Source organism: Pongo pygmaeus, chromosome 8 (genome assembly GCF_028885625.2).
Source record: "Pongo pygmaeus isolate AG05252 chromosome 8, NHGRI_mPonPyg2-v2.0_pri, whole genome shotgun sequence".
Taxonomy (NCBI): Eukaryota; Metazoa; Chordata; class Mammalia; order Primates; family Hominidae; genus Pongo; species Pongo pygmaeus.
This window is the reverse complement of record NC_072381.2, coordinates 80,576,194-80,596,343: the sequence shown is the minus strand read 5'-3', so window position 1 is coordinate 80,596,343 and position 20,150 is coordinate 80,576,194. Positions and strand designations below refer to the sequence as shown.

Sequence of the window (20,150 nt, the reverse complement as noted above, 5' to 3'; positions counted from 1 at the left end):
TACCTCGTATAAGTGGAATCACAATATTTATCCTACACACACACACACACACACACACACACACACACACACCAAATTTTGTTATCTGTTCATCTATTGAGGAACTGTTGGGTTGTTTCTACCTTTTGGCTATTTTGTGATGATGCTACAATCAACATTGGTATGTAAATAACTGTTTTTGAGTCCTTGTTTTTAATTATTTGGGGTATATACCTAGGAGTGGAATTATCACGTGGCAATTCTGTATATAACTTTTTAAGGAAGTCCCATACTTTTTCATCATGGCTGCACCATTTTACATTCCCACCAACAATGCACAGGAGTTTGTCCACGTCCTGTTTCTCCACATTCCTATTTCTCCACATCCTTGCCAACACTTGGGATTTTTTTTGTTTTCATTTTTATAATAGTCATCCTACTGGGTGTGAAGTAGTATCTCACTGTGGTTTTGCTTTACATTTCCCTAATGAAGAGCATTTTTTAAGATGCCATTTATATATATTCTTTGGAGAATCATCAAAGTCCTTTGCCATTTTTAAATTGGTTTGTCTTTTTGTTACTGAGTTGCAGGAGTTCTTTATGTATTCTAGTTATTAATCCCTTATCAGGTATTTGCTTTGCAAATATTTTCCCCCTCTCCAAGACTGTCTTTTCACTTTATTGATAGTGTCCATTGATGCACAAAAGCTTTTAATTTTGATGAAGTCCAATTATCTATTGTTTGCTGTTTTCTTATGTGCTTTTGGTATCATGGTTAAAAAATCATTGCGGAGGCCAGGCACGGTGGCTCTCGCCTGTAATCGCAGCACTTTGGAAGGCTGAGGTGGGTGGATCACCTGAAGTCGGGAGTTCGAGACCAGCTTAAATACCATGGAGAAACCCTGTCTCTACTAAAAATACAAAAAAATTAGCCAGGTGTGGTGGCGCATGCCTGTAATCCCAGCTACTGGGGAGGCTGAGGTAGGAGAATCTCTTGAACCCAGGAGGTGGAGGTTGCGGTGAGCTGAGATCACGCTACGGCACTCCAGCCTGAGCAACAAGAGCGAAACTCTGTCTCAAGAAAAAAAAAAGTGAATGGCTGACTATAGCATAAAGGTTAACCCACGTGATGGGGAAGCAAGTTAAGGTAAGTCAGGCCGCATAGAATATCACCTCATATGTGGTAACAACTTTACCTACATGTCAATCTGGCCATGAAGTCTCACCTGTTGCATAATCCCTGTCTAGTGTGACATTTAAATTTAAATGTGGCTAAGATCAACCCTATGGCAATAAGCTGCAAAATTCTCAAGATAAAAAGTGGCTCCTGGTCGTGGCTTAGAATTCAGTGACCCTTTGGGACAACCTTGGAGGTGGAGTTGGCTTTCTTCCCACTGAGTTCATTTGTTACTCAGAGTGGTAGCAGTGTTTGGTTATAGTTTAGCTTTGTGATTTTTTTTTCTTGAGTGATGAAGCAATAGTAAGGGCAAAAGCTGATAGTAACATTTTGATACATATTTTTATATTTGTCTATGGCTCTATTTTAAGTGGTTTGCTTTTGAAAACAGCTGGTTCAAACCCTTGGTTTTGCATTTGAAATATTTTTTGTTTTGTTTGCATCCATGTACTGATATATTTTTCCCACATTTACTTTTTTTTAAGTTCTCCAGTGATGTTTTCATTGCCTATCCTAGGAAGATCTGTGTTTCCATTTAGCAAAACAAATGGCAAGCTGGGGACCATTTAAAGTAGTTTTTTTTAGTTAATAAAGCCAAGCCAATCTCCTTGTTCTGTTATGTTAAAAGTACATTATCTTTTTATTGCCAGTTCTGTATGGCTAGGTCTGTTTTCTGTCTCAGCAATCTCAGGGCTGCCCCACTTGCTTACTGTGTCGAGAATTACAAAATCATTAAGGGTGGGGCAGCACCAGCTGACTTACAGTACAAACCATTTCTCAAAATAACCACAACAGTGCAATACTGATGTGTAATTTACGTCACAGTTTGTTTTTATGAAATAGTTTGTGGCATTTTCATTTCTATTCCGGATGGAATCTTGTTCTCTTTCCCTTTTAATCAGGCATTTAATTTATTTTTATTATTAATATTTTCCACTCCTTGTTTTGGCATGCCTCCAATTTAACAGCTTTGATGAGGAAGGGAGACACACACACACACACCCACACACACACACACACACACACAACTGATCTTCCCTGACTCCAGCTCTTCAACATCAGTTTAACTGCAAATGTGTTTTCCCCTTTGATGTGTACTAACTTTGGGTACTAAGTTTACTGCCTTAAGAGAGATTGAAAAATACAGCAGGACACAGTACACATTTACATAGAGCTGTAACCACGAATTGATAAAGTTGATGTACAACTTTGGAATTTTAAACACTTTCAACCAATTCAAGCTATTTAGTCATATGCTCTGCTGCATTTTCCTTTTACAAATGTCTTTCTGTATAATGTCCTGTAATTAGAACAGGAAATCATTGAGTAACTGCAAGATGAATAAGAGCACTTAGGCTGAAAGGAAAATTACCTTCCGAGAAATTATATTCTCTTTTTTTTTCTTCATGTTACAATGTTGGTAATGATAGTAACAGCTGTAGCTACTCTTATCTGTAGAATTTTCATGCTTAGGTTTTCTGGAATAAAAATTTCATTTTCAGTAATAATCAAAAATGCATGGACAGAAAATAGGAAATGCCTAATTATGACAAATATTCGGTGTCACAACAGAGCAGCAATTAAATGGAAACTTCAATATAATTGTCAATAGCAGTAAGAATTGGAATAGCGCCAGGTGTATAAAGTTGATGCTTTGCCGTTGGTTGGTTGCTAGGAGCACAGTGAAAAGTATAAAGCTTTGAGAAAAGAATGTCTAATGTAATAAAGTAACAGGAGGAAGCATAAATCATTGTGAGAACCTCACATATTGACATTATTTTGCTTAAATTGTTTCAAAACTAGACATCAAGTTTTATAACATGAGCACATTCATATTTGCTTTAAAAAAAAAAGGAGAAAGAAAACTGTATGTTGTCTTTGAAGCACAAGGGACATTGTGTCTCAAACTTAGCCTTCATACATATTTGGAATCTTTTAAGTGAAAATCTTTAAATGTTTGTTTCTATTGGCATCCAAATGCATTTGCCCTAATACGATTAAGAGAACTAAAGGGCAAAATACTTGGCAGATTTTTCAGTTGAGGTAATTAGGTGCAGGAAGGAACATGCATATTTTTTCCACTAGGCTCTATAAAATCCTGGGGCGAAGGTTTTTTTTAAAAGATTTTTTTAAAAAAACTTACTGATGTTAGAAGTAGATTATAGTGGTTTTCAGTAAGCATAATAGTGTGATGTTTCCGAAACAAGCCTCCCCTCACCCCAAGAATGAAAAAGAAAGTTACATTTCTAAATTGTTGTGTAAGAGATAAAAGCAAATTTCTCCTCTGGAATTTATGTTTTCAGCCTCCGTGCATTTGGCCGCCATTATCTATTTTCAAAAAATAGCATTATGGATATTTGAAAGTCAATGCTCCATTAATTCATTGTGTTTGCTATTTCATGCATCTCTCTTTGTACAAAGACAACTTGAGCAACGTGCTATTCAGAATGAAGGCCTGCTCTTACCCTTTCTCCCCGACCCCTTCCCCACCCCCAGCCCAACTCTGAGGATTAAAGCAATGGTATACAGTTACTGTTTGAAAAGCTTGGGTGGAGTCTCATGTTATAATTACAGTTTCTCTGTGGAATTCTGTTTCGGACTTTGAAATATATAAATAAGTAAAAAATTGACATTGAGAGAGGTTAACAAAACGTGTAATTATGATATAAGCACAGGATTAGAGTCATTTTGGTTGAGCATTACAAGCAGTGTACTTTAGGTATTAACTTTTAATAGGCAAAGTTCTTTTTATTGAAGTTGAAATGAGGTTTAGTAATGTTGGGTGTCTTATTCCCTTTGAATGTTTCATTTTAAAATAGGCATTCACTTTTTTTTGGTATAGGAGAAATTGAGGAATGGGATGACATTTCAATAGAATATCATAATTATGGTTTAAAATTTCAGTCTTGGTTACTAGCAATTTATTACAGATCATTTTCTGTTGACTGAAATCAAGTAATGTATATATAACCCAACCAGCTACAACCAACTAGAGTGTGTTAGAAGAGTACTCCTAGGGGTACTTTGATTTCTTTTTCTCTGTGGGTGTGGTTGAAAGAAAATCTTTGTTCCGGGAACACTTTGTTTGTCTTTTACAAAACAAATGTGCAATTTATTCATTCTTAGATTTATCTGCTTTCCCTATTATGAATTGGAAGGGGGAAAATATCTTACACAGCATTTATTGGCAGCCCTTGTTTCATGGGTAACTTCGCACAGGAGTGTTTACTTATGTGTATATGAAATGCGTGAGCAAGAAAGAAGTAGCTGAGAAATTTAAATAATTCTTGAAAGGACTGTTTGGCTTTAGTTGTTTCCTGGTGTACTAGGGCAAAATAAAATATGCCGGCCATTGAACACTTTAATATTTATAGCTGTATCAGAAGGAAGTTAATTTAATGCAAAGGCTTAGGAGGCAGTTTTAGGATCATAGAATTTTAGATCTGGAAAGCCCTCCTCAAACTCAAAATTTTATACTGTGTTATACACACCTTTCATATAAAGTTGACCATATTTTGTCTTGAGGAAAAAAAAATGTTTTCACCAATAAAATAAACTACAAAGAAGAGACCTGGACCCAGAATGTCTTTACTCAGTAAAACTTCAACCTAGCTTCAACCTTGGCTTTTCCGGGTCCCACTTTGACTCTGTACCTTTCCCTTTTACTTTTCACTTAGAATGCTTTGTAAACTTTCCTAGGAGTCCTCAAGGTCTCGTGGGCTTTCTCCAGTTTGGTAAATATTAAAGGCAACTCCTCTGGGGATGTCTAATTGCAAGGTTGGAAATCTGCCTCTGTCCAAACAATGCCAAAATTCTGGTCCAAATGGGCGGTTCTGTTCATAAGCAACAAAGTTATCATTTGTGTTTTGGCCCCACCAAGAATTGCCACAATAGACCAAGCCCCAGCTGTGCCTGTAGCCTCTTAGTGTGTGGAAGGAGGTTGATGAAAGTTAGGGGTTCTAGGCTGGCAACACATAGAGTTGGGGCTATTTCCTATCACATGCATAGAAAGTAGAAAGTTAATGTACATGAATGATGTATCAATAATGTTAAATCATTACAGTGGGAATTGCAGTGTTCCAAAATAATAAGTAACAAGCTAACCTAAGGAGAGTAGAATTCTGGCTTCCAACTGGCTGAATTCTAGTCTTCCATCAAACAGAAGTCTTATATTTGACTTGATCAAAGGCCACCATCCTCATCCCTAATAGTGTAAACCAGTTAAATCTCTGTTATTATTATTACTATTATTATTTGAGACATTTTATCCTAATGAAAAGTCCACCAAACTTGGAGTTCAAAGATTGGGTTATAAGTCCCAGCTGCTCGGGAGGCAGAGGTAGGAGGATTGCTTGGGCCCAGGAGTTTTGAGTCCAGCCTGAAGAACAGAGAGAGGCCCATCTCTTAAAGAAAAAAAAGAAAAGGATTGGGTGGTTATAGTCTCAAATTGGGGAATATTACACTAATAAAGTTGTTGTGAGGAACAAAAGAGATATGAAAATGCTATATAAAAAACCTTTGTAAATTTTAGTGTTTTATTATCAGTACTGGAAATAGCATTAATACTTGCTTTCTAAATGGGGAAACAGTCTCTCTGTTTCTCATATTTTTAGTTAAGAGGGCTTTTAAAATTTGCTGTCTTCTGTGATATCTGTAACAATCCTGAAGAAGTGGCAGAGAGAAGAAAATTTGGTTCTTTGTTCTATGTACTGGGGGGTTAGGAGAGAAATAAGAATTTTTTAAAAGTCTGACAACTGAAAAAAAAAAATATATATATATATATATATATATATTTCAAAACCCAAACTAACAACCTTACTTTAAGCCTTTGCAAAAAAGTAAACTCAGAGTTACTGGTTTCAAAGTTTAGTATGCATGAGCTATTTGGGATGCTTGTTGAAAAGGTAAATTCCTAGACCCCAGCCTTAGAGATGCCGAGTCACTGGTTCTCGATGGCACAGTATCTGATTCTGATGCAGACAGTCCCAGGACCACTATTAGCAACACTGTCTCCAGAATGCACGGACAGTTGTAGGAGTTGAGAGTAGGGGGAACTTGCTGTTTTTCTTCCAACAGAAAGAGAAGGATTCATGACTTGGCTAGTGTTTTGGGTACTGCGTGATTTAAATGTTTTGAACTAGGATGAGGTGGAGAGAAAAAAAAAAAGAGGTCATTTCTAGGCACAGAAGATTGCCAGGGAGCCGACTCCGTCCAGAACAGAGAATTGGGAAGCAGTTAGAGATGGCATCATCATGAAAAATGGTTAGAGAAAAAAACAAAAGGAGAATGAAGGCATATGAAGGAAGTGAAGTGGTCCCAAGAGTCCAGGTGACACCTTCCATGAAACTCACTCTGAAGCAACTGTTCATTTATACTCCTTCAACCTGAGAGCGCACACATTTTTCTCCATTTTATTTCAAGAATACTTGGAGAAATTGATGCACCTTTACCCCCATCATAGAAAGCTAATTGCACAACCAAGATAGAACTTTGGAATCAACAGGTATTTACAGGCACAGTATTTACTATGTTTGGGAGATGGTATTAAGCTATGAACTTGCTATAAGGGGTAGTCCTGGCACTTCATGGTTATATGCGTCTCTCTCATTAACAATGTCTTAGACAAATTGAGTATAATACAAATCGAGTGTAATAATACAATTGACACGTTGGGGGCTGCCTCTTGAAATAGCACTTAAAAACTCTGGCAAACCGACCGCATTTGAATATTTTCACTAAAACTTTTTGTGCTTTAGCTGTATAAAAAGCACAGTTTTGAACCCAAAGTTTGAACTTAGCATCATGGTCTGCTATAAAAATCTCAGATGGGCATGTCTTGGGACATATATCAGCATCTCAAAACTAGTTTGCATTGGGGGGCTTGCCTTCAAGGTAAACATATTTCCTTTTAATTAAGTGTGCCAGCTGACAAAGCAGCTATACACAGATCAGGCAGGAGTTGAAGACGTGTACACTGTTTAAAGATGTCATCTTGCAAGCAGCTAAACATCTCCATCCATGGAAAAGCCGCCAGCCTGAGGAAATAAGTGAACATAATTAGAAATACATCTGGGTATTGGCCTCCTATCTGAAAAGGTCACATGCACACCTTCCATTGGTACTGGGTATGTTCCATCATTATGTTCCGTCCTTGCTCATTCGTCTCCCACTGGTTACCAGATGGCCATGATAATGTCGGTATCCTTAACAACTGTCTAGTGCAATTCCCTGCAGCATGGTAAGGGCTTGAAATATTGAGTGTTTTCCCTTTGGAGAAGCAAGTGACATGTCTGGGAATTGCTTACAACTGCTCTGATGGGGTGGTTGCAGAGTGATGGCAAACTGGGTCATGGAGCCTAAATTCAGCTTGATGTTGTACAGGTGGAGGCCACCAAAGCACCGTGTTTGCCATTTCTCAAGCTTAAGATGAAGGAAGGCTTCACCCGTGCAGAATCTGGTGTTTACAAATGAGCACAAAATAAAGTGAGGTATAAATAAGCATTAAGATCATTATAAGAGAAAGCTTCGCTAAATTTGCTGAAATGGTCCCCCGAGTTAAGGTGGTTTTGATAGAACTCTCTCACAGGGATGCTTAGGGAGTCCTCCCAGCATGATTCTCTGAGGTGTGCCAAGTTACCAGATGGATTTGAGGAACATTAAAAGAGAGGGGGTATGGGTATGGGGAGGGTGGAGAAGGTGGGTGTATCAATCAAGTTGGGCTAGATCATGCTGCAATAACAAATGACCCCCAAATCACCATTGCTTTAGAACAACAAAGGTTTATTTTCTGCTTATGTTATATGTCTCTTTTGGATCAACCAGGGGTTCTGCTTCATGTTAATTTTACTCCAAGACCCAGACTGGCAGAGTTGCCACTATCTGGGACATTACAGATGGTCACAGCAAAGACAAAGAGAGACTGTGGTCAGTGGCACACTGGGTCTTAAAGCAACCACCCACTTCTGTCATATTTCATTGGCCAAGGAAAGTCACAAGGCCACTGGCCTCCAAGAGAGTGAGGCACACAGGCTTTCCACAGGCCCAAAAGGAGAATAGGAAATAGTTGCTAAGCAGCACTCATGACCCCAGAGCAGATGGTGATGCATTTTAGACCCATGGACATCTTTGGGGCCGGATGACCTTTTCAGAGGCTCCAAGCACTGAAAAGATTATACAGATGCTTGTCGACTTTCTATGGGGTTACAACCCAACAAACCAATTGTAAGCTGAAAATATCAAGTCGAAAAGGCATTGAATACACCTAACCTACTGAACACATAGCTTTCCTAGCCTACCTTAAACGTGCTTGTAACATTTGCCATAGCCTACAGTTGGGCAAAATCATCTGGCAACACAGTACACTGTAGAGTACCAGTGTTCACCCTCTTGATCTCGTGGCTGACTGGGAGCTGCCACCCACTGCCCCTGCCAAGCCTTACAGGAGAGTGTCCTACTGCATATCACCAGCCCAGGAAAAGATGAAAATTCAAAATTCAAATTGTGCTTTCTACTGAATGCATGTTGCTTTTGTACGATAATAAAGTCAAGGAATCTTACGTGGAACCATCATTCAGTTGAGGATCATCTGTATAATCCAATATAAGAGCAATTCCAAACTAGAAATGAATGTAAAGAAGCCCAGCAAAGTTCTGCCTTTCCCTATGATGATGATGACTTCAATGCTTCAAAAAATGAAGATTCTTTCAAAACAGTTTTTGAGTCCTACTGCTTGCTGATGACACAAACATTACTTACTGTGTCTAGAGGGCCAGCCTACTCTTTTCTTTTCTCTACTAGAAGGTCCACTATGCGGGTAGCCTGAAGCGTATTCTGTGGGGCTGGATGGGTGAAGTGGGGCTGGGAGGATGCTGGCATCCCCAGACTGTAACAAGGATGAGAATCTTTTTAGTCCCAAACCAGAAGTGATTATTGAAGTTATACCATGGCCATGAAAGTTCTTTGTCAGAGGGAAGAGGGTAATGGAAGTGTTTTCTCGTTTGTCTAGGGGAGGACGAGGAAGAAACGAACGTGATAGTTCTCAGCTACCCCCAGTACTGCCGGTACCGCTCGATGCTGAAACGCATCCAGGATAAGCCATCTTCCATTCTAACGGACCAGTTTGCATTGGCCCTGGGGGGCATTGCAGTGGTCAGCAGGAACCCTCAGATCCTGTACTGTCGGGACACCTTTGACCACCCGACTCTCATAGAAAACGAGAGTATATGCGATGAGTTTGGTGAGTCTTTTTTTTTTTTCCTACCTGATACTTGTGCGTGTGTGTCTAGTTGTTTTCAGTTCTTCTGAAGAGCGGTGATGGGGAACGGGGCTCACTTTCACAAGCCCCATGTGCTGCCCCACCCCTCCCATCCCCCAAATTATTGCGGCATAAGGCATCATTGCCTCCTTCGCAGCCTCTGTTTACTATGAGTAACAGATGATTATTTAGAATTTGTTGTTCAATGTAGAGTCTGAAGTTGCTTGGTCGACCTTGAAATTGGACTTTAGGACAGGAAGCTTTCGTGTTAGTTCTCTCTCAAAAGGCTTTGTCTATTCAGATGCTTTTTTATTTAACCATTCACTCTCTTTTCATTGTTATAAGGTATTGTAAAAATGCACCAATGGTAACCACTTCAGTAGTAAACAGTGGAGAGATAAATAGAAAGAAAACAACTTCAGTACTGTATGGTGGATAAATAGATAACCACTTCAGTACTGTACAGTAGATAGACACATAGATGATTGGTAGATAGATAGATAGATAGATAGATAGATAGATAGATAGATAATAGATAGATAGATGATAGATAGATAGATAGATAGATAGATAGATAGATAGATAGATAGATGATAGGTAATAGATGTCCATGTCCGGAATTTTTTCATACACTCATACACACACATGCACACGCACATGCACATTGTGCCCACCAAAGATGGATACATATCTTAATCTGCATGTCTGCCTAGCTAACCGGTCTCGTGTCTCTACATGTAGCCAGAAAGGGAGGAGAAGAAGATATCACATCACCAGTTTGGGAAGCCTTACACGGTGCAGTAGATGGCGAGATGCAAGCCAAGATAGTCGTTCTCTTACATTATCACTTTCTCATCTGTTTGTTGAAGAGATTGGATCATATCAGTGGTTTTCAGCAGGCTGGGCAGGGATGTCAGAATACCCTGGGGTAGGCTTATCAAACTGCTTGTGTTCCTGGGAATTTCTATACTTAGAGGTGTGAACACCTACCACTCTCACCCTACCCCTTCTCTGGAATCACTACCACAGAGTGACTGCTGGGATGGCTGAGCCCTGCTGAATCCCTCATGGCTACCTGGGTGAAGAAGAGGTTGAGACCCTTAGCCTGGAGAGAGCATAGGGTCCCTTTGAACTGAAACATTCCTTGATTTTGTTGGCTGACGTTTTCCTGAGAATCACTAGTTGGCAGATTATCCAGATTCAGGTTACTCTGCTTATCCTTTGCAGACCTTGTTATGGTTTCAGGAGTCCACTATGGCCTCTTAAATTTGATTCTTCATGATTCCAACAGCCCTAGTGCTGCTGCTGGAGAAATTTTGCAAGTAGCTATGTGAACGGAGTCGGGGTGAGGATAAGGAGATGGCATATGATGATCAAGAAGGAAGGGAAGAGAGAGAGAGGAAAGGGAACCAAATGATCTAAGTCCACTAGATTCTAAGAGCCATCACATTTTTTCCCTCTAAATTGTTTTTTTGGATATCTCTCACAACTCTGGCTTATCAAATGACTGTCATTCTGTAAGAGGGCAACACTATTTATATTTATTTTTTCTTCTTCAAAGAAATTTATTTATTGTCATATTTCTAGTATTCAAATATCCTTTGACTTCAAGTAGATAAATGTATGCAATACATTTTTTTTACAATGCCATCTCTTTTCATATCAGCATTTACAAATCTTCCCTTTTCAATACCTGTGTTTGAGTTTTTCTTCCACATGCTCGGCTCCCAAACGTTGCTTCCTACTTGCCGCTCAAGAGGTCTCTAAATTCCTGACACAGAATAAAACTGAAAGCATGTGTTCCCTCATTTAAGAGTGTTCAAAATTAGAGTTTCACAACGTAATATGAGGAAAAAAATGTTTTAACCTTTTTGGCTAATTTAAGAATTATTAGTCATTGAGTTTCAAAGCTGTTGCGTCTAGAATTGGTAATAGAAAGAAGTTCCAATTTAACAGCGATCACAATGGTTGTTAAGAGTTACTAAATTAGTTTTAAATGTTCCCACAAACACAAGCATCTGACTTGAATGTTTTCCTGAACTTTCTTCTGGTATAGCTAATTTTAATGCTGTTTTTCTTCTCCAGCCTCTTAAAGTGGAAGCTTTCTTTTGGAATAAAGGTACCTTTAGAGACCTTCTAGATGGCTAGTTTAATAATTAGAGTATTAGACTTTTTTTAGTTGTTTGTACTTCAAATAGTTTGTACTTCTTACAGTCTTTCATGTTAGCAAGTGGACCAAAAAGCTTATTTTGAGCAGATCTGAGCAACTTCACTAACATCCCTCCCCACCGTCCCACTTGCGGTCACAACCTAAATTTCCAAAGAGCACCCTTTTAAATCTCCAACTGGTTGCATTTGAAATTGACATGGGTTAAAGTGTTTGTTAAAATGTGGCATTGAGTTTCTCCAACCAACTAACAGTTGGTGGAAGAACATAAATTTAATTAGTGACTAGCATTAAACAAATGTTCCTAATATTAAACACTGCCAGATGACTGAAACACTTCTGTCAGATTACCGAGAGTGCCAGGGGGCCCACAGATGAATTTTCTACACAGTATATATTCTGTACCACACGTTTGGTGACTTCAGTAATTGGTCAAATGTAATTTAGGTAACAGTATGCCTAGGCTGTAAAAATCAAATTTTATTGGCCATATCACCAGGTGGATGAATGGTAGAGCTGATGGCAAAGAGTTTACAGCATTTAGCAGCTATACCTTTGACACATGAAATTCATAAATTGCTGTAAAATACCTCCAAGGCCCTTCTCAAAAGGACACTGTTTGCTTTCCTATGATTGAATAATGTTTATTTTATTAACTAATATACTTTTTGCTTTCTTCTATTAAATGCGATTATGGAGTGGGGGGTGGGAGGTGTTCAAAAGGTAAATAAAACTTGGTTCTTGCTAGTTTTGAGAATTTAAAATCTAATTGGGGAAGACAGGATTAACACACCTGAAAGGTTAACTAATGTTACAAGAAAGTCAATGATTAAGTATTTGATGAGTGTTGCAGAAAGCAAGTGTGGTAGGAATTCAGCAGTGGGCTGGGAGGTGGATAGAGATGGAAATCTTGGTGAGGGGTCAGGGAAAGCCTCGTGAAAAAGGCAGGGTTTGATCTGGTTTTAAAAGATAGGGAGCAGGTTAATAACTACTCATTTCTAATTTTAAAAACTATTGGAAATGTCTAGATTGTTTAAAACTCATGTTCTGACCTTCCATTTTGGGTAATGTCTGCCTTCACCCTGGATCAACTGTTGGTCTGTCTTAGGTTTGTTCTGCCTCTAGTCACTATCCTTTGGGTGGGTTTCATAAATGGCCTGATGTCCTCTCTACCTGTGGGACACACATGTGACTCAGTGACCAAGCCTGGCAAGAACCCAGGCTGTGACTTTGGAGCTGGGGCTGGCTTTCCATCTTGGATAGGAATGAGTCTGAGTTTTCTGTGTGTGCCGTGGAGCTTACCTGCACTCTCTGGATTCATCTCTGAAAATAGACTTTGCATTGTGGGATGACCTTGCCCAACTGCCCATACACCCCTGCTCCCCCCTCAACCAATCCCCGCTGCTGTTTTAATGTTGTCCACTGAATAACAAGTTTAACTGAACAATAAAAGTAAGGCTTTTAAATCTGCTATGAGTCCCTGTAAATAAATTCTCTGTGGAATTTTATGAAGCTATTTAATGAAAAGTTTGATTAGAAACTATTAAAGAAAAATAGAATAGATGAAATTTCATCATTTAGTCCAACATTACAGTAGTGTCATTTTGATTTTTATTTACATTGAGATATTCAGAATTGAGTAAATATATCCTGGTTTTAATTAACTATCCTCCTTACTTGGAAAAGGTTATTTTAGGCTTGAAGGGTTTTGATAGCATACCATCTGCTTTCTTCACTGTATTTTATTCAGGTCCCTTCCTTGCTTACAGAGCTGTGCAATGTCTAAACCTATGACATAAGCATAAATTGAATCGTATTAATGGTAGGTGATTGAAAAGCTTCAGTCTCGACATTCTGCTTGCATTCTTCCATCTTGTCAGTTACACTGCTCTTAAAGGCAATATGCTCTTTTCTTAGCACAAGAGAATTGACTATTTTTAAAATGAAAGCAACAGACTCCCCATTAAAGCATTATGAAAACTCATTGTATTGCACATGCAATTAGGAAATGAGCTTGTAATACCAATGAGGGGAAAGTGATGTGAATGGCAATTTTTTCTTCATAAGAATCTTTATTCTGTGCATAATTCCTGCCTCCACCGTCCTGTTAGAATAGCCTAACATCAAGCATTCTCCAACAACCCCTACCTTGCTTTTACCTTTTTAAATGATTCCTCTTTTGTAAAATGCATACTGTCATTTATATTGTGTTATTTCCTATGCCATAGAAAAAACAAACACATACAAACATTTTTGTCTATTTTTGTTGTTAGAACAATAAAATGTCCACCACTTTGTAATGCACAGTGTTTACATTAATATCACACAGATTGATTTCACATGTGTGAAGTGTTGACAGCCAAATCCAAACAGAGGCACACTCAGTACAGTAGATAAGTGGATAACTTTAAGGTATTGACTTCCGTCAAAGATATGTAAGGCAGCTCAATATACATAAATGAGATGAAATCAGTTATTCAAGGTGTGTGGGACTAAATGGCTTAAGAAATGGTTGACTTAAAAAAGAGATACAGTTTATTTTGGTCTGAGGTTTGAATTGCAAAGAAGCATAAGAAGTTGAAGTTGTGCTTCTGAGTCTTTTGGCAATTGGGGTGTGTGTTGGCCTGTCATCAGGTGTTTGGTCCATGTGTAGACACCAGGAGCTCTAATCTTCAGGGAGAAGGGGTTGGCTATGTCAATATGAAAATACACATTCTGCTGGGGACCAGAAAGGAGGGACAGCAGGGTATAGTGAAAGAGTGCTAAGCTCACAGGCAAATAGCCCAGGTTTAAATCAGGGCTCAACCATCTGATTCTCTATGCCTCTGGGCAAGTGACATAAGGTCCCTCATTTGCCCCATCTGTAAAATCGGGTAATAACAGCCAACTTGCCGGACACAGAATAAGACTGTGTTCACTTGATTTTAGAAAATCCTCTTGATAAATGAAGATTCTCTACTGTTTCTATTAGTCATATGTCTTGCACAACTCATACTCATCCAAAATGATCTTGTTTTTCAATCATGAAGGAACCCAATTCCCTAAGGCTTCTGGGGTCTTACTATAATAGAACTTTAATGGAAAAGACGAGTTTTCTACTTTTTACAGTATGTTTTTAAAGAGGCTTTTCTATCTCTGTACTGAACTTCCCAGTCCTGTTTTTCCTGTGGAGTGAAATAATGACATTACGGACAAAAGAAGACAAAGAAAAGTGGGAGAACAGAAGAGATGAAGGGACAAAACCTTGAATTTTTATGAAAGGAAATTCAGGATGTATAAAATTAATTTGAAACATAAAGGATGAGCTGGGCTCTGCCTCTTCCTTTCTGAACATCACATGTTTTGCTGGAAATGAAAGGAAAGGCAGTTGTTTTGTTAAGGATCATGGGAATTTGTAAGTGAGTAAACATTTTTTTCCTTGCCAAAGTAGGTTTCATGGTCACAGTGGATTTCGATGATCAAATGGCTTTGTTCCTGGCCCCTGTCCACATTCATACTTTCTCTGCCTGCCTGTGGTGCCCACCGATCTCCCAAATGATAAGAAGGCAGACATTTTTCTTTCATTGAAGCTAAGTGGAAAAGGAGTTGTGCTTCTTGTATATTGCTATTTATGCAGAAGACCTTAACCTTCAGAGATCTTACTTGGAGGACTGTTTTGTTTTGGAAATTTTCTAGAGCTTTTGTTTATCATTAAAGAATGGTCTAACCAGGCTGGGCATGGTGGTTCACACCTGTAATCCTAGCACTTTGGGAGGCTGAGGCAGGTGGATCACCAGAGTTCAAGAGTTCGAGACCAGCCTGGCCAACGTGGTGAAACCTCTTCTCTACTAAAAATACAAAAATTAGCCAGGTGTGGTGGTGAGCACCTGTAGTCCCATCTACTCGGGAGGCTGAGGCAGGAGAATCTCTTGAACCCATGAGGCAGAGGTTGCAGTGAGCCGAGATCGCGCCATTGTACTCCAGCCTGGGAAACAGAGCAAAAACTCCGTTTCAAACTAACAAACAAACAACAACAACAAAATAATGGTCTAACCAAGTCACTCTTGGCACTTTCTCCTTGTTGCATGGCTACCAAAGTGAAAACAAGGAGAACATTAAGGTCATCATACGGCATAGTAAACCAAACCCAACACAGTGCTGGTAGAGGTGTAATGGATGTGCTCCGCGATACATGTAATGATTAAAAGATAGACTCGGCTTCTAAGAGAGTAAGACAAAAGTAGAGCGAAGAGAGAAGACCCCCTTGGGCAGAGGCCTCAGAAGCTAGAATACCATTTCTCTTGGGAAAAGAATTTTGTGTGTTGCTACTGTAAATTAATTTACTGTCATAATATATGGAATGGCTAAGATTAGTGGATTTCTTTTCTATTTTTGGAACTTGAAAGGAGATTTAAAAATAACTCTGGACACCTTTTGTAGCTGAGTGGGCTCAATGGGTTATTAAAAACTATTTGGGCTTATGGGTACAATAAACTCTTGTTCACCCCATAAGAAACCATTTGTGTCTATATTGACTAATATTTCACCTAGCGTATCATCTAGAAAAGCAAGAAAGTTATATCCCATTACATTGGCAACATCAACATATTTCTCTCTAGGGTGAAACTGACATTTTTATCAATTAAAAAACACATATACATGCTGCAGGAAAGAACCAGGTCATTGAAAAATCACAAGCAAAAGTGCTGGCCTGGGGTAGTGGTGGTGGAGAGAGGTTGAGAATAAGTCTATGTTCGCTTGACTTAAGCAGCCTCCTTGATAAATGAAGATTCTCTGTAATCCCCTTTATTATATCCTGCCAGGGAACTAGATGGATATAAGTTCCTTGGACTGTAGGTGAGGCTGTCTGGAGATGCTTAGAGCCTATTACAGTGCCTGACACATGATAGGCTCTCATTCATTCATTCATTCATTTAACCAGTGTTTATTCCACAGCTATTATGTGTGAGGTGCTGTTCTGGTCTATGAGGCCAACAGTTGTGAACATGACAGAAAATTTCCCACTTTTATAGTATATGGAAAGGGGAGTGACAAAATGTGAGATAACTGTGGACCTGACCTCACAGGTATTGACCTCACAGGACTGTTGTGAAGATTAAATGAGCTAATGAGTAAAAGCACTTAGATGGTCCATGTAAGTACTGGTTAAGTACTCATTGTTAACCTACTCTTCTTGTGCCTCTTACAGCACCCAACACAACCTCAACCGCATATTGGGTCTCTAGTGGTTCCTCAGAAAACGCCCACAAAATTATTTTGTATTGATACAGACTGCTGGGGAAAATGAAGTATGTCATTTGCTATTAAAAATCATTCCACATCGCTTATTCCAGAAATACTTGTTTGTTTGTCCCTCTGCATGGAATGTATATCCCCAGATATCACAGATCTGGCTCTTTCCCAGATCATTTGGGCCTTGGCTCAAATATCTCCTCCCCAGGGAAGTCTTCTCTGACCATCCCTCTTCCACAAGCCCAGCTCTATCCCATCACCCAGTGTGTCATTATCTTTCTGTAACTCTTCATTATCTGAAATTAACTCCTATATTTGTTTCTTTACATGTTTACAGTCTGTCCCGCCCCCTCCACCCCCCCCCGCCCCACAACACACACACACACACACACACACACACACACACACACACTCATACTGCCACATAAGCTCTTCGTAAATGCATATAGGGATTTTCTGTCTTATTCACAGCCATGTGTGCAGGGAACAGAGCAGTACCCAGCACATAGTAGATGTGTAGTAAATATTGGCTACATGAATGGATGGATACGTTTGTAGTGTATGTCAGTATCATTGCTATCCCCTGTTTCACAGATAAGGACACTGAAACACAGCAACATTTCATGGCCAGCAATTGGCAAAATCAGCATATATGCTTAGTGTCCATGCTCTTTGCACCTTTACACTAGGCTGCCTCTCAGCCCAGACCCTGCTCAGAAACAGCTCTCAGACTTCTTGAGATCAGGCTGATGGAAAACAGATAACTGATCACTAGCTTTCTAGATGATGAATGTACAGTAGATTTTGTAGGATTTAAATAGAGAGATTGGCGTGTTGGGAAGTGGTTAGGAAAGGAATAATCACAAGGATTCAAAATCTGAAACCCACTGGACTGGAATCAAGAAACCCTGGTGCCAGCCACCAATACCCTTCATCTCTGTTATGCCAGCCTCCTTGCCTCAGCCCTTGCTGTCCTTTGGTCTGTTTTTAACACCCAAGCCAGAGCGGCCATTTCTCTGCTCAGACCTCCGGTGGCTTCCCATCTCATCAGAAAAACAGAAATGAGGATAGGGCTCTTTAAGAGCTCCAACTATTTAGAAGTTGAAGGGGGCAGATAGTGAACTGCTCTGTATTCTCATGGACTCTGTAAGACATGGGGTTTCCATGCTGACAGGACTTTCATTATACACCTCTCTGTAATTTTCTGCTTAGAATGCATTGGCTTTCCCAACTTGGCATTATTCTTTAATGAAAAAATTATAGGTCTAATTTCAAAAAATGAAATGTATGCAAGCTTTCCTGCTTCTGTCACTTTTTTATTTCTGTAGCACATAAATCATTTCCCTTTTTAAAATTAAATTTCGCTTGCCATGATTTGGTAATGGGTTTTCAAAGGAGGCAGAGTAGCCAAGCTCTTGGCACAAGAGCCAGCTGTACTGCCTGCTCAGGAAATCTTCTCATTGCTGGCTGGCGTGGGCCTTGATTCCATCATCTGGGCTTTATGTTCCCTTAGGAAGTTGCCTAGAAATTCTGTCTCTTAAAAGCTCTTCTTAGAGTGGCTGTTTTGGCTCTCCAGGTGCCATCTTGGAGGACTAAGGAACACACTGGGTTCGGCAGAAGAAGACTGGTGCATTCTAATGCTCCTTGGGTGCTTATACATTCATTCCTTGGGCACCAACTATGTTTAAGGCAGAACTCCAGGCATTGTTAGGATACTAGTGTCTGCTCTCTAGACAACTGAAAAATCAAGTTGTCTGAGATAGGACATGGAGCAAGAGGCCATTAAATGTTCTTTGTAGTCCTCTTAACAATCTTGCATTTTACCCATGAGCGACCTCAGAGAGGTTAAACAGCTTCTGAAGGTTCACAAACCTGGCATGTTGCTGAAGTAGGGGTTAGCAAAGCAAACCCCCACACACCCCCAGGTCTACTGACCCCAAGGGGCACGCTTTTCTGCTACAAATACAAGAAGCCTAGAGCTAAGAGTCAGGAGTTATTTTGAAGTTTAAAGGAGAGGATATCTGCCAAAGCTTTGTCCATGGGAAAGTTTGCCATATAACAGACACTGCAAGACAGTTGGCTAAGGGCAAAGTGAGGAGGTCAAACCGTAGGTGCCACTGGAGTTAAAAGATGCATAAAAGAGGGCCCTAATGTCAGAGGAAGCCTCTTAGAGGAAATGGATCTTCAACTGGACCTTGAAGGACACAAAAAGGAGGAAGTTATTTTAGGTGAGGAGGTGGAAAATACTCTGGACTTTGAAGCTCAAAGAGATTGTTTCCTCTGCCATTTTTAGCTTTCTGCGCAGACAAAAAGCAGCCTCCACAAGCAAAAACTCTTTTTCTTTTCTTAGAAGATGTTATATTCCCCCAAGGGAGTGAGTACTTGTGAGTCCTCTCATAGACCCCCGTCATGGTTAGAACCCAGGAGAAGTTTCTTGGAAGAAAAATCAACTTGTTTCTTATTAAATTGGATCCTTCCCTTGGGCCTATGAGAAAGAAAGGGAGAGAGGCACCAGTTTTGCAGCAGTGGTAAAGGAGTGAGGTGCCTGCTTGGTTTCCTGGCTGCTTAATGGGCTGCTTCTAGGCTAAAAGAGTCACTTCAGAATAATCATCTTTAACATTTTGCTTCTTGTCCTTTATGTGTTATTCAGTACTTTTCCAAAGATGTTTTTCCCCCTCTGCCTGTTATTAAAGTTAATGGCTTCAGTTGCATTTCTCTTCACTAGACTCTAAGCTCCTTGAGGGGGTAAGAATCAACATGTTTGTTGAAATGATACAAAAACTCTGCTAGATCCGAGAGGGCTTCAAATCTCCATCATCTTATCTCTTTTCCTAGATAAGTATTTCGTGACCTCAGTCTTTCAGCTTTAGCTCATTGCCAGTTGATTTCATTCTCAAGGCAGAGTGCCAAACTCAAAAGAACTGGGTTTTTTCTCAATATTTATTTATCTTTTCAAACCAAAGAGACATTGTTCGTAATCTGGTCAGTGTATTTAGCTAAAGATTGTTCATTTGTTAGGATGCTTAAAAGACCTTTGTAGTTCTGCACAACCTAGAAGGATGTCTTCCTTAGAAAATCAAGGAGCATACTTAAGTCAGGACAAATGGTAGCCTGTATCCAGAGGTCACTAACAACCTTTCCAACTTGTAATGCAGATACCAGAATTCACCGTGGCCAATCAAGAAACAGTGGCTGGTTGCTTGACAGCATACAGGGCGTTGTCAGGTTTCTAATTAAATGTGGCTCTATGGATCAGGAATATAATATAGATCACAGTTTGGGCTGGAATCATATCGAAAAGTGTTAAGTAAAAAAGGCTTAGCCAGTATAACGTTCTCATA

General features: G+C 39.5%; 1 protein-coding gene across 4 annotated transcripts in view; it reads left to right on the top strand.

Moving 5' to 3' along the window:
• Positions 1–20,150, top strand: part of ARID5B (AT-rich interaction domain 5B) — a 200,764-nt gene that overhangs the window by 88,833 nt on the left and 91,781 nt on the right. For 2 of the 4 annotated variants that reach the window (XM_054503392.2, XM_063669940.1), the window contains one exon: positions 9,162–9,392. The exons of 1 other annotated variant lie outside the window; for it this stretch is intronic. In XM_054503392.2, coding sequence (XP_054359367.1) covers positions 9,162–9,392 — 231 coding nt within the window. Of the gene's footprint in view, positions 1–47; positions 161–9,161; positions 9,393–20,150 lie in introns of those variants that run through there. One more of the 4 variants, XM_063669941.1, reaches the window with a different exon arrangement.